Consider the following 14954-nt stretch of genomic DNA (forward strand, 5'->3'; position numbering starts at 1 on the left):
TTAAAATTAGCTTTTAACTACGGACACGCAATCTCTTAGACCGTTCCTACCCTGCTAGAATCTTATCTAGCCCACTTCCCGCTAAGCTTCACTCTTGCGGCCCTCAGTATATTTTTTTACAGGGAGTCGTTTTCTATCCTAATTCGGCTCCGGTGGAATGAAGTACTTTGTGAAATTAATAAAAAGCAATGTACATAAAGTAAATCATATATTGGTTTTCTTTAGACAATCAACGGAACATTCAAAACTAACGAGGTGTCAAATATCAAAAACATAGGAAATAAACATCTTCTAAAATCTGAACGGCCAACACCATCTTACACTAAAGAGGTTTACCTCAACACCTTCTCTAGATGTGCTGGCCAAGACAGTTCGCCAGATGTTTAAACCGAGTCCTAGCAAGAGGCTTTGTAAAAATATCTGCCAGCTGCAGCTCAGTGCTGATCCTCTTCACAGTTATAGTTCCATTCGCCACTAGCTCTCGTACAAAAAAGTGCCGAATACGTATGTGCTTTGTCCTTCTGTGAAACTCAGGGTTCTCAGCAAGACGTACAGCTGCCTCGTTGTCTACATACAGTACAGGTAGACCTTCCGTCTTTACCAAACTACCAATAAGACGAGTTAGCCAAATGCTTTCTCTTGCTGCTTCACTGGCAGCGACTATCTCGGCTTCTGTGGTAGATATTGCAACGCTTTGTTGCCTCTGGCTGAGCCACGATACTGCTCCACCAGCATATAGGCATAGAACTCCAGAAGTAGATCTTCCTGTCGCAATATCTCCGCCGTGGTCGGCGTCACTATAACATTCTATGTTACCCCTTTTAAAATTCCTTTTATAAAGTATTCCCAAATCGGGTGCATACTGCAGATAGCGTAGAATGCGCTTCAACTTTACGCAGTCTGTTGGAGTGGGATTTTCTAGTTTTCTGGAGACCACACTCACAGCGTATGCGATATCGGGTCTAGTGCCAACCATCAGATATGCGAGTGCACCAACCACTTGCCTGTAGTTCCTGATAAAAAAGTCGTCGTCCTTCTCTGGTTTCTGAACTACTTCTTCTTTAACAATCGGAGTGGATACCGGCCTGCATTCTTGCATTCCAAACCGTTTCAAAATTTTCTTAACATAGGCTGTCTGGTGGATTCTTATATCACCACCTTCTCTGGTTTCTATCTCTATTCCCAGGAAATACGAGATTGCCTTCGTTGTAATTTTGAACCTCTCTTTTAGTTTTTCAAGGAACTTCTCAATTACACATTCACTTGTACCAGCGACCAGCCCGTCATCGACATAGAGAGCCACTATCAGCTTTTCGTATCCAATGTCTCTTTTGAAGAGGCATGGATCTGCCTCACTGACTTCAAAGCCAATTTCCTTGAAGAAATCCAGAATAGTCCTGTTCCAACAACGAGGAGCTTGCTTCAGACCGTATAAACTTTTCTTTAGCAGGCAGACTCGACCCGTCCCATCATCATACCCTTCTGGCTGCTTCATATATATTTCTTCGTCTGATAGAGATCCGTAAAGAAAAGCTGTTGAAACATCGAACTGACTTAGTTTCATGCCTTCACTAGCTGCAATACTCAATACCGCTCGGACTGTTGCCATCTTGGTTACAGGGCTAAAAGTCTGGTCGTAGTCTTCTCCCTTTCTTTGTCGAAAGCCTTTTACTACTAGTCGAGCTTTGTACTTGCTGACTGTACCATCAGGGTTTTGCTTTACCTTATAAACCCATTTGCATGGAATAGCTTTCCGATTCTTGGGTAACCTGTCTAGAATCCATGTCTTATTCTCTTTCAGGGATTCAATCTCGCTTTCCATAGCTTTAATCCACAACTCCTTATCAGGGCAGGCTATTGCTTCCTTGTACGTGTTAGGCTCTACATAGGAATCTGTACCGACATATGATACAAAATCATTGAATTTACCAGGGCGTCTGAGGAGAGAGCGGTCTCTTAAGCGCATCTCATGTCTTGCTAACTCCTCAATGATCTCCCCTTCATTTTCTTCATTGACTCGTTCTTCATCTCTTTCCTCATTCTCCCCCCCTAATTCAATAGATTCATCTTCATCTGGCATCTCTGGAAGTACATTTCCTAATTCTACCTCATCACTGGCAGCAGGGGCTTCAACAGCGTCTTGGCTTTCTTCCTGGGATATGTCTCTGTGCCTCTCAACCAGTACGTCCTCATTCACATCAGTATTAGAGGTAGATTTCCTTCTAACATATAAAGGAACTTCCAGGTCAGTCAAATCTTTCTCCACTTGTGAACCATCGGAGTCAATTTTTGATTCTATGGGTCTTTCATCGAATGTGACATCTCGAGATCGTACCAGAGAGTTTGATTCCTTGTTCCAAAGTTTGTACCCATCGTCGTTGTCATAGCCAATAAAGATGCACTTTTGTGCCTTCTTCTGCATTTTCTTCCTTTTTTGTTTGGGAATATGCACGTGGCACGTAGAACCGACGATCCTCAAATGTTTAATTTGTGGTTTCTTACCAAACCACAGCTCGAATGGGGATTTATCTTCCACAGAAGTTGGGCATGTTCTGTTCAAAATGTAAACCGCAGTCTTCACCAACTCAGCCCATAAAACTTGAGGAAGTTCTTCATGTGCATACATCATTGCTCTAACCATTTCCACGATTGTGCGGTTTTCCCTTTCACTAATGCCATTCTGTTCAGGCGTGTAAGGCATAACCAACCGTTGGTGTATTCCGTACTTGTCCAATTCTTTACGTACTTTTTCATTATCGAATTCGCCTCCGTTATCACTCAGAAATTCCTTAATTCGGTGACCTGCTGCCTTCGCATCTGCTAACATCAGACTTAGTAACTCAGGTACTTCCGATTTATTTTTCATGATGTACACGTAACGGTACTTGGAGAATTCATCTTTGAATATAACGAAATACCGAGACTTCGAACAACTTGGTGGGAATGGACCACATACATCAGAGTGAATGCGTTCTCCTGGACTGACAGCTTTTTCTCGGACACCAAACTTCTTCCTATGTGTCTTTCCAAAAATGCATCCTTCGCATAGACTCCCACTGTCCTTTGCCTTTACATCAAGTTCTCGTTCTATTACTCGCTTCACATGGCGTTTGTCCTGATGACCCATACGTTCGTGGTAAAGCTGTAACGTATCAATTGCATTCAACATCACTATTTTCTTGGGTTGAATCGGTTTACAGTTCAGTTTGTACAAACCGCCATGTTTTTGTCTACTTCCAGTCACGCACAATTCTCCTTTAATGCTAAATGAGCAAGTAGTGCCTTGTGACGTAAACAAACTTTCCGTGTTTATATCATGTGCTGAGAGCACCGAAAAAAGATTCTTCGTGACTTTCGGAACTAGCCACACGTCATTCATTAAGAATGTTCTTTTCTTTGTCTGCATAAGAATCGAACCCTTTCCTAGCGCATCTACCACTTTCCCATCAGCAGTGGTTACCATGTGTGGTTCTTGGAAACGCTCGAAATCCTGGAACCAGTCACTTCTCATTGTAACGTGATGTGTGGCGCCATTGTCAACGTACCACTCATCCCGATCCGTGTTACAATCAATGACGTTGACCAGCACAGCCATCATGTTGGTCATTCCTGCTTTTCCGCGCCGTTCCTTTTTAGGGCAGTCCTTCTTGAAGTGCCCAACTTCACCACAACCATGACACTTAAACGCTTTGGGTTTTTTCTTTATAGACCTTCGCGTACGGTCAACAATCAAAGCTTCACCAGTGGATCTTGACACGCATCCAGTATCTTCCTTGGAGGTTGTCGTCAAGGCCCTTTCATGGGCACAAAGCTGACTGGTCAGATTGTCTATAGTTTTGTCCTTCTTTGACATCATTAACCAACTCGACTTGAAGGAAAAATATCCTTCCGGCAATGTATCCAAAATCTTGCATATAAGTAGTATTTCTGGCAGCTCCTTCCCATCATCAGCCTTAACTAGCTCTTGATTTAGATTATGCCACAAATTCTTCGCTTTGGATACATGAGTCGCAATGTCGTCTGAGATGTCCATCTTTAACTGAAATAGGCTCGTACAGGCGTGATACAGACGGTCATCATTCACGCCGTCATATAGCCGATGTAGTTCATCCCAGACATCACTTGGACTTGAAAACCTGATCACCTTATCTAATGCTTCATCGGAAATATTGTTCGTAATCAATAAAAGAGCCGTACTTTCTAGTTTCAAGTACTCTCCTAAATTCTTCTTGTATTCGGCCATTGCCGCTGCAGCAGTAGCATCGCCACTGTTGATTGCTGGCTTCTCTGGCTTACTAACTTTACGATTCACAATATCGATAAGCCCATCATACCTCTCAGTAGTGCAGTCATCCTGTATCGCCACTGCACCCAGTTAGTACCATCCAACTTTGAGATTTGCATTTTACTTAATTCCATAATGAATATTTTTAGTACTTCTTACGTTCTGGGCACATAACCTTTTACAGGGAGTCGTTTTCTATCCTAATTCGGCTCCGGTGGAATGAAGTACTTTGTGAAATTAATAAAAAGCAATGTACATAAAGTAAATCATATATTGGTTTTCTTTAGACAATCAACGGAACATTCAAAACTAACGAGGTGTCAAATATCAAAAACATAGGAAATAAACATCTTCTAAAATCTGAACGGCCAACACCATCTTACACTAAAGAGGTTTACCTCAACATATTTTTCAGGATTAGTGGCAAAACGCCTTCTGGAGCAACTGCAAGTTTGCTCAGTAATTTCATTTTGAACTTCGACCGTGGTCATGTCCATGTTTCCCATAAAAATTATATAATGCAATTGATTGTGTTTTCAGTAGTACGTCGTTAATGTCTAAGGGAGGATTTCACCATTAAATGTGTTCCTACAGGGATGTAAATCTCGTTTTTTTTTTTCAAATGGATTTTATAATCTTCTCATATCTGTTATAAACGTGTTTAAATACTTTTAGAACCGGTTTAGTGTGCGCTAAGTGCGTTCAATTTCTTTGGTGAAATCGCACCTACTTGGAATCGTATAAAAAAACGGATTTTAGTAGATAAAGGAACGGATTATAGTATTAAACAGTTTCTAGGGAACATATTCGAGTCTAAGATTAATAATATTTATTTTAAGAAATATCGCAAAAAGTAAAAAATTCAATGTGGTACTTTTTCTTTAATATAAAAAGTTGTAATTTATGTTAAAAAAAAAACACAATAAATTTCAGTAAATAATTATAATTTTGAATGTTTTACCCAGTTTCGGTTTCAATTTCGGCCGAAACTGAGAGTAAGGCCGAAAGTTCGGTTTCGGCTGAAAAATTAGTTTCGGTCGGACACTACTAAAAACTAACACTAACACTAAAACACTATCCACGTATTGTCTGCGACGTGGGGCGCGACGTGTTCGGAAGTCATCCTCGGAACCTCCTGTAGACGACTCCAATCGGCCAGAACTCCTTCTCGAAGGTCGGTAGATGGTGCGTCGGGACTCTCACCACAACCTCATGTGTTGTTTTGGACCGATTTATCGCTAATCCCACCTCGAGGCTTGCAGTTCTTAGGTCTTCAAGCATGCTTTGCACAACAACAAACAAGGTGCAAATAGTATGATGTCGTCGGCAAACCGAAGGTTTGTCAGCCTTCTGCTGTGGCCTGTCGCCGACCACAAAACCTCTTGCCTCCCATGGTACTGCTAACTTTTGGAATACTTCTTCGAGAACACTCGTAAAAAGTTTGGGAGACAGCCGGTCCCCTTGCTTAACCCCTTTGAGAATTCGGAATATTGGTCCTGTAGTCAATTTTATATTGGCGGAACTGCTGCAGTAAATGATTTTTAAAAGATTTATATATGTGGTACCTGTGTTGTGGTTACGGAGGGCTTTAATATTAGCAAATTACAAAGTTAAATTAGAGTGATGCATGAGCTCCGGTAGGAGTAATTCTGTAAGGAAGTGTTTTGTGTGCATGATATGCATGACATAAGCAAGACTTAAATTTAAATAAGGATATAGAATGGAAATTGTACAATGCAGCACATAGTATTGACATAATTTTATTATAAATTGACATACAATAATTTAAAATTAAAACAACCCACATATTATATCAAAGACCCAGAGGTGGTGGATCTGAGCAGGGATCAGGTGGAATGTCTGGAGGGAGATCTGGGGGTGTAAGCGGGGCGTCCGCAAAGTATGGATGTGACAGGGCGGCGCGAGCAGAGATGCGCTCGCTGGGCTCATATCGTAGCATTCCTTCGAAGAGCGAGGCTGCGTGAGGCGTGTTGCGAACGGCCGTGGGCAGCAGGAGTCGAGCGTCCCGCCGCGGCCAGCGCGGAAAGGCAGCGCGGAAGTCTGGCAGCAGCCGCGCTCCTGGCCACACGCTGTCCTCCTCCCCCGTCCCGCCCGGAGTGCCTAGCGCCCGGAACACGCGGAACAACTGGTCGATCTCACTGTCGCCCGGAAAGAGAGTGCGCCCGCTTGCCTATAAAACGACAAAAATATAATTATGTACACTATGTTCGAAAATTCTAAGACATGTAGACTATGTTTTCATACGTGGGAGAGCCATGCTTCGGCACGAATGGGCCGGCTCGACCGGATAAATACCACGTTCTCACAGAAAACCGGCGTGAAACAGCGCTTGCGCTGTGTTTCGCCGAGTGAGTGAGTTTACCGGAGGCCCAATCCCCTAACCCCTACCCTATTCCCTTCCCTACCCTCAACTATTCCCTTCCCTTCCCTTCCTTACCCTCCCCTATTACCCTATTCCCTCTTAAAAGGCCGGCAACGCACTTGCAGCTCTTCTGATGCTGCGAGTGTCCATGGGCGACGGAAGCTGTTTTCCATCAGGTGACCCGTTTGCTCGTTTGCCCCCTTATTTCATAAAAAAAAAATGTTCGAAAATTCTAAGACAAGAGTAGAGAACCAGCCAATCGGCTAAAAGTTCTTACCATTTCTGCATAAATGCAAGCAAGACTCCAGACATCCACAGCAGTAGAATAAAATTTGGCGCCCAATAATATCTCCGGCGCGCGATACCAAAGCGTGACCACTTCATGTGTATAAGCGCGAACTGGGATACCGAATGCACGGGCGAGTCCGAAGTCAGCAAGTTTTATGTGTCCAACAGTATCTATTAGTAGGTTTTGTGGTTTGAGATCGCGATGTAGCACTCGTCGCGAATGACAGTATGCCACGCCTTCTAGTAACTGACGCAAGTAGCTCTGAAAACAGGCATATACACAAAATAAAATAATAAATACCAAAAATATTTTAATACAAGCTAATTGTTACTAACTGTCACTAACAAATCTATGGACAAAATTAGTCTCAAATAAAGTTTTATTTATTTATTTAATACGCCTCATTTTCATAAGATGAACCATATCCGGATAATTATTCTCTTTCTTAACTAAATTATAAACAAACTTTAAGTCTGTAACATGTTTACATTTTTAGGGTTCCGTAGTCAAATGGCAAAAAACTGAACCCTTATAGATTCGTCATGTCTGGCTGTCCGTCCGCATGTCACAGCCACTTTTCTCCAAAACTATAAGAGCTATACTTTTGAAACTTGGTAAGTAGATGAAGTCTGTGAACCGCATTAATATTTTGATACAAAAATTGAAAAGTTATTAAAAATTTTAGAGGTCCCGATAGGTATCAACAGAAACAAAAAAAAAATTTCTCATCTAAGCTATGCTTGTGGGGTATCTATGGATAGCTCTTCAAAAATCATATTGATGTTCCTAATATCATTTTTTTCTAACCTGAACAGTTTGCGAGAGAGACTCCAAAGTGGTAAAATGTGTGTCCCCCCCCCCTCTAACTTCAAAAGTAAGGGCATGATAGTTGTAAAAAAATAAAATATGATGTACATTACTATAAAAACTAATAACGAAAATTGGTTTGAACGAGATCTAGCAAGTAGTTTTTTTTATATGTCATAAATGGTAAACCTTAATTTAACTTTCATTAAATCAACTGAAATATAAAAATAAGTCAAAAGCCGTTTAATTTCATAGAAATAAACCTTATTGCTGCTGCAGAACCCTTCATGGGCGAGTCCAACTCGCACTTGGCCGCGAGTCCAACTCGCACTTGGCCGGTTTTATTATTATTTTAATAAAAAAAACGTTTAAGCTGAAACATCCAGCACAATTTAGGATTTAAAGCTACATTACTACATAAATACAGAAAGAGTACTATGAAAGACCAAAAAAGATGGAGAGGCATTTGCCCAGCAGTGGGACATCATAATTATATGTAATAGTAAAAAAAAGTTATATTACCTTCACAAGATCTAATCTTAACGGCCCCTTAGAGATTTCCATCAGTTTCTTCAAATCCATTTGAAGAAATTCAAAAACAAGGAACAGCTTAGTCTCATCAGCGAGGAGAACATCCAGTAGACGTACAACAGCAGGATGGTTCAACTCCCGCAGAACAGATATCTCCCTGAGCGCTGTAGATGGTACACCTTCTGGTTCACTAAAAATTAAATAATTAAAAGTTAAAAACGGGCCTGTTAGGTCCAGACATAGATATTATACAATATTTTGTCCTCAACTGATAATATATCAGTTTTTAGAAAGTCACTTAACTCATCAACTCCCAAGCGGCCCCCGGGTGCCGCATAACAATAGAAAATTGTGTGTTGTGTCTGCGATACCCAGACGCGATGGTATTAGACCAGTGGTCCCCAACCCTTTTTTCATGCGAGCCACAAGCATGTTTTGGTCTTACTATCGCGGGCCGCAACAAAATTTTTTAGGGTTAAAAATAATGTTTTTCAAAATTAACGATTTAAAAAAGGAAAAAAAATTCACAACATTCACGACAACTGTACATTATTTTGCCGGTGGGTGTGAATTTCAAAATGGTTTAACATTACGCGGGCCACAAATAAAGTCTCAGCGGGCTGCAAGTTGAGGATAGCTGTACTAGGCAGACTTTACACACTGTTTTTTTTAATCAGTGAGGAAGAATCTATATTATAAGCTTTACATTATGTGTATTATTTTTATAATCTTAGTTCTATACTAAATTATTAAATAAAAAATGTAAAGCATACTTTCAATATCATACACATAGAATAAAATAGAATAGAAAATTCTTTATTTGTACAAAACTAAACTAAATTACTATTTATTATTATACACCAATATAAGAATCTGTACAAACAGACAGTCTTACCGCTGAAAGGAGTTTCTGCCAGACAATACATAAAATGAGAGTACATAAGAGTCATAGGATTTAAAATCCAAGGCTTAAATGGCTGCAGTAAAATAAAGTACTTATTGATTTTTTTAATGGACTTTCCTTATTATGCAAAAAGTTTTCTGTGCCAGTAAAATATAAAAAATCATTTTCAAACAATCTACCCTCTAGTTACATGCATTTAATGTAAATAAAATCCTAGAACATTTTCGGAAAGCTAATTGAAGATAATACAATGCAAGTTAATAAATTTTAACATACATATTACATACGTCTTGTAGTTTCAATTTTTTTCAGAAAGAAGGCGAAGATTTAAGAAATCAAATTTCTCAGACATTATTTTAATTAAGATTTTAATTTTATAACTTTAATAAAACAACTCGAACAGTCATCCTATAACATTTCTTTAAATATTTTTTTAGGAAGTTAGTTTAAAGATTTGACAAAGCTGTCACATTTCGCGCCAAAACTTACTTTTCTAGTTTAATTTTCTTTAGAGCAATTTCTTTCCCGGTGATTCTATCCCTTGCTTTGTACACAACACCATAAGTGCCTTCACCAATTTTTTCAACTCTGGAGAAATTCTCCATTTTATATCCATAAAATTAGTTATTCCAGCATTTATCATACATTATTTCTAAAAATGAACCGGAAAAAATCAGCTACAGAAATCTGCCGTCGTTTGACAGTTGAGTGTTGACATTAGTTTTTGACATATTTTTTTCTTATTATGGCACTTCGGGTATAGTCGTGTTCGTTTCGTTTTTCAATGCACATTGCGCATGCGCATATTCAGTCATGTTCTAAAATCTGACTGAAATTGTTAGTATTTTATTGGTATTTTAGAACATGACACTCAATTATGAAGTTGAAAGTCAGCTGCCAAGCTGCGAAAAAATGAAACGAACACGGCTTATATAACCATGGCCAGTATCGAGTCGAGTATATTATGGCGGGAAAACCGCATCGTTTTTCTATGATATTGTCAGGTTTAAGGTCTAGTCAGTCTAAGTAAAAGTCAATACAGTCAAAAAGTCAAGTCGGTCGATTCAGTAAAGTGGTAGACGAAGGACGCTTTACTGAAACTTTCGATGGAGTTTTGGTGGGAACACAAAATAACACGTTTCTAGATATTGCATCACTTTCCTACTCTCTTGTGCACGATAGTTAATATCCTACCAATATTACACAGTATATTATAAGTCTATGTTAAAAACCCAGATAACACAAGTCACAACTCACAAGTCACAATCACAACATACTTTATTCACATTCCCGGCAAAACTTCTGTTTTTGACATTAATGATTGACAACTTTATTTACACAATCCTAATACAGTCTGTCAAAAAAGTCATGAAATTAAAAAGTGGCAACATCATAGTGTCATCCCTTTTTTCTAGATTAATTTGAATGAGATTGGTCGTTGCCAGCGTTGAGCTGGCAACGTCGTGCACCACGGCAACCCCCCTCTTCAATAACCCACAGGGTGACAGGACGCCCTACGAAGCGCTCGTGCCCCAACGGCTGCGCGCGCACCATTTTGGATTAACAGATATATGAAGATTTTTGCTCAAATATTTACGATATTTTGTAATTTTTAATGCGTAATCTTTTAAAGTCATGTATTTTTTTTTCTAAATAAGCTTTTTGCTATCGAATGCAACACAATATCCAGTTTGTTATTTGTCAGTGTTTTGGGATATTATGATGATGCAGGAATTAACGATATTCGTATAACTCTGTTCCTATGCTTTGGGTTAAGTGTGCGCAGAAGCCTTGTTAAGGGACAAGGCTTCTGCGCACACTTAAGGATGTGGCGAACAGTATTCTGAACCACCGACTGAAAATTGGATTGAATGAAGCTTTTGTGGAGTCTGGTGGCAAAAACAGTCCACCAGCTCCGCACACGACTTTTTTTGTATTAAGTACCTACATGACGTGCATGACGAAGTAACAAAATATTTCTAAGTGAAAATTGTTCTCATAATATTTTGACTTAAGACGATTTTGTTGATTACTTTAAGTAACTATGAGTACTTACAAATAAAAATTATAAAATAATATTCTTTATGTTCTAAAATATATATATTTTGATATTGGTACACTCACCCAAAGTGTTGCGTACACATACCCCGATACGGGGGTAAAAATACGCAAATGGAGGGGTTATTGTTTTCTGAAGTTTCTAAAATATAAGCTACTGAAAAATACAATTGTTGTGTTTAAGTTGGTCACAAATAAACAGGCTTACAAATTAACACAGTTTTGTTTCATTGTACTAATAATATATAAGTTTTTAAAGCATCAAAGTTTAAATGCGCACACTTGACCTACAAGACTCTGTATGAAAATAACTGTACGTAACGATATTATTTCTGGTATTCGATAATATTATGAAGCCCTGGGTTATAAAGCCGAAGTGCCATAATAAGAAAAAAAATAACCGTTGTCATATTTGTCAAATTTTTGGCAGGACAGCTGACATCGTTGATGCATCGTTGACATTGCTACTTACATAGAATAATACCCTAGGAACAACTTAATTATTGTTCCGAGATAATACCTCCATGGCTACTTGCCTACATTAATCTGTGCAAAATCTGTGGTTGACATATTTTTAGCTCAACCAACAGCTGATTTATGTGACTTTCTTTCTTTCTTTCTGTGGCTTGTAAAAACTACCAAGTGGTTTTTGTTACATAAAAGTTGTGCCTAATGGCAGTAGCGTTAAAAGTAGCAAAGGGCGTTTTGCGTTTGAATAACATCACTGTACGCCAAATTATGACGTCGAATGTAAAGTGTGAAAAGGCTATTGAAAAATTGCAAAAGAACCCGTATTATGAAAAATATGCTGATCGCATAGCCGTGCTACAAAAAACATCACCCGAAGAGTTTCTTAAAAGAGTAGAAAATGCGGAGAGCTCGAAAGAGGAAGAGAAAAAGAAGAAGTTTGCCTCTGTTGATACAAGGTATGATCCATTTGGCTATATTATGTTGGCTATATACTTTTTGGTTATGATTTGGTTACTAAAACTTGAAATCTATTATGTTCTAGATCCATCTCAAAAGGTAAGTAATTTGTACCAAATTATAGCCTAATTAAAGCATTTAATCACATTATTTTTCTGGTTATAGCGTATAATGCAAAATAATAATTTATTTAATAATTTAAGCATAGAGGAATAAATATATATCTCTGATTTAAGTAAACTAAATAAAACTTTCAGACAGTTTTCTTCAGTCCTTAATCCAAAGGAATCACTTAAAGCTGATATAAGTGCAAAAGACAAGAAGCTTGAGGAAATATTTAAGGTGGAACTAGTCAAAGATAAGGATGCATCAGAAGTCCAACTAATATGGGAAGAGTATCACAAGAGTAAAGAAGTAATATCCGCTACAATTCCATTTGATTTATTTACTACTATTTTTGAAAACATGAGACAACATCCCACTTTCCTTTTTCCTCTACCTAGATCACAGGGCTATGAGTTCATAATGTGCCAAAATTATGGCCACACAGTTCACTTTACACCCCTTTTGGCTTTCCAGGTAATACATATTTATTTATATTAGTAATCATTTTTATTTCTAGTTGTTAACAAGCTTCTTATAACTTTTAATCATTTAAATACCAACATTATTTTACAGGTACACAAAGAAAATGCACCTGAATGTTTAACCATGGTCCACTATACGGAGCTAAGTGATAAAGGATTAGTGCTCATGCGTGGTGAATATGATAAGGTAAAAAATTATATTTCCTTGTAGTACATTATATGACCAGTTCCAACAAATACTTGATTACCTAGCTAATTAGCATGTAATAAATATAAATAAGAACTACAGTATACACTAACTAGGTTATGGATCCATGGTCTGAAATAACCTATATTTAATCATATTATTGTCTTTTCTAGTTTCTTATGTCAATGGTCTTTTCAGAATGTCCTCAATGGAAAAGAAGCTCAGTGCTTGGCCAATCAGTTTCAAATGTACTACAATGGCAAAGATGAATCAAAATTCAATCTGCTTAAAACATTCACAAAAAGCCCCGACTCATTTAAGCATATGGATTTGATTGCTGATTTGGAAAATATTAAACTAGAATAAAGTTATTGGTAGAGATGGATAAATAAAATATTCATAGTTTATAGTTATTTTATTGATAAAGCCTATGTGGGTAGTAAGTATAGATAGGAGATTCTTCTACTTCATCTTCAGAACATGATATTTCGTTATCTTCTAGTGAAAACGGCATATCTTTGTTTGGTGTAGGTATATGATTATAATATTCATTTTCTTTCCTTTGAGAATAATTTTGAATTTGATGTGTATTTTTTATTTCTTTTTGATTAACACAGATATTACTTTTATACATACTTATTTTATCTTTAACATCATCTACTAAATATGAAGATATTATTTTCATTAACTCCTTGTTCCTTTCCGTTACAGAATATTTTTGTGGATAAAATTTAATAAAAGTTTCCATATCACCAGTTCCAGGGCCATATGGAATATTCCAAACCATGTCATCAGAATGTTTAATTTCTTGGTCCTTATTTTCAAAGCTATTTCCTATAGCATTATATTTTGTATTTGAGTCAGGGGATCTTATTATTCTTTTCGTCTGTACAGCGTTTTTGCGTATGGAATGGTTTTCAATAGAAGGGTTCTTATTTTTTATCACAGGAGCATTATTATTTTTTGTTCCATCCTTACTGATAACAGCGATATTTAATTTGTTTCTTATTTTTTCGAAGTTTTTATTTTTCTTTCTTTTGCGTCTTGCGTTATTTTCCATCATTATGATCCTGAACAATACTCACAGATAAGCATAAAGGTACAGTTACTCAAAAACAGCATGCTTAGCCTTATATTATCATGCTTAAAACAAGCATGCTGTTTGAACTCGATAATTAATTTGCTTCTAATGCTTATTATAAGAGAAAAACTGATCTATACTACCACGAAGTACAAATCTGTCCAATCTCCTTAAAAGTGAACCAAGGCCCGCGCCCCAGTAAGCATGCTCAAAAATCGCACGCCTGTAAATTTTTAAGCATGCTCGAAATAAGTATGATTATTTTGAGCAATTTCGAATACGTGTGCGGTGAGCAATGCACACACCGCACACGTATTCGAAAGCAGTAACTGCTTAGTTAAAGCATATGCTTCCGTGCTCAAAATAAGCAAGTGATGAAGAAGCCCTTAATATTAATCATTCAAGTTTTTATTGAATTTTCAGAAGTGTCAAAAGCTTTGGTCAAAACCAACTCAAAACTTGACTCTTGACCCTCAGAACAGGAAAATATCTAAAATTTGTGCTTGACCCCAACTGCAACTTGTTACTTGACCCAGGTCATTAATGTGACCCAAGTATGTGACATTCTCTTTGTTATTTTTCTCCAAACTTTTCTCTAGACTTGATACCCAGTTGATACCAAAACCCAAAACAAGCAATACTCCAAGTTTGAAAATAGAAAAATGTTTTTTTAATGTCTTGGCAGGTCTTGTTGACTACAACTTGAATCCCCTGGAATACTATGGTTTCAGACTGTTGAATAATGTAAAAACCTGTGGTAAAAACGATGGTAAAAGAAAAACAGGCATTGGAATTTGGAAATTGGAATGCACAGTGCATTCCAATTTCCAAATTCCAAGTGCATTATGCACTGTGCATCAGACATCAGTACCTACCTATAGGTGTTTAATGTATGCAGGTGTACCTACATAATAA

General features: G+C 37.8%; 2 protein-coding genes across 2 annotated transcripts; one reads left to right on the plus strand and one right to left on the minus strand.

The window, feature by feature from the left end:
* Positions 1-6034: 6034 nt before the first annotated feature.
* On the minus strand, positions 6035-9896 carry LOC121725532 (cyclin-dependent kinase 2-like). The gene is made up of 4 exons (XM_042112536.1): positions 9689-9896; positions 8287-8485; positions 6946-7218; positions 6035-6476 (listed from the first exon to the last, which is right to left on the minus strand). Exons 1-4 carry the CDS (start codon positions 9802-9804, stop codon positions 6099-6101), a joined length of 966 nt encoding a protein of 321 aa, XP_041968470.1. The 5' UTR covers positions 9805-9896; the 3' UTR covers positions 6035-6098.
* A 1869-nt stretch (positions 9897-11765) lies between these two features.
* On the plus strand, positions 11766-13363 carry LOC121740243 (ATP synthase mitochondrial F1 complex assembly factor 1). The gene is made up of 4 exons (XM_042132882.1): positions 11766-12183; positions 12442-12763; positions 12863-12958; positions 13157-13363. Exons 1-4 carry the CDS (start codon positions 11930-11932, stop codon positions 13322-13324), a joined length of 840 nt encoding a protein of 279 aa, XP_041988816.1. The 5' UTR covers positions 11766-11929; the 3' UTR covers positions 13325-13363.
* The last annotated feature ends 1591 nt before the right edge of the window (positions 13364-14954 follow it).

The sequence above is a fragment of the Aricia agestis genome, chromosome 3 (assembly GCF_905147365.1).
Source record: "Aricia agestis chromosome 3, ilAriAges1.1, whole genome shotgun sequence".
Classification (NCBI taxonomy): Eukaryota; Metazoa; Arthropoda; class Insecta; order Lepidoptera; family Lycaenidae; genus Aricia; species Aricia agestis.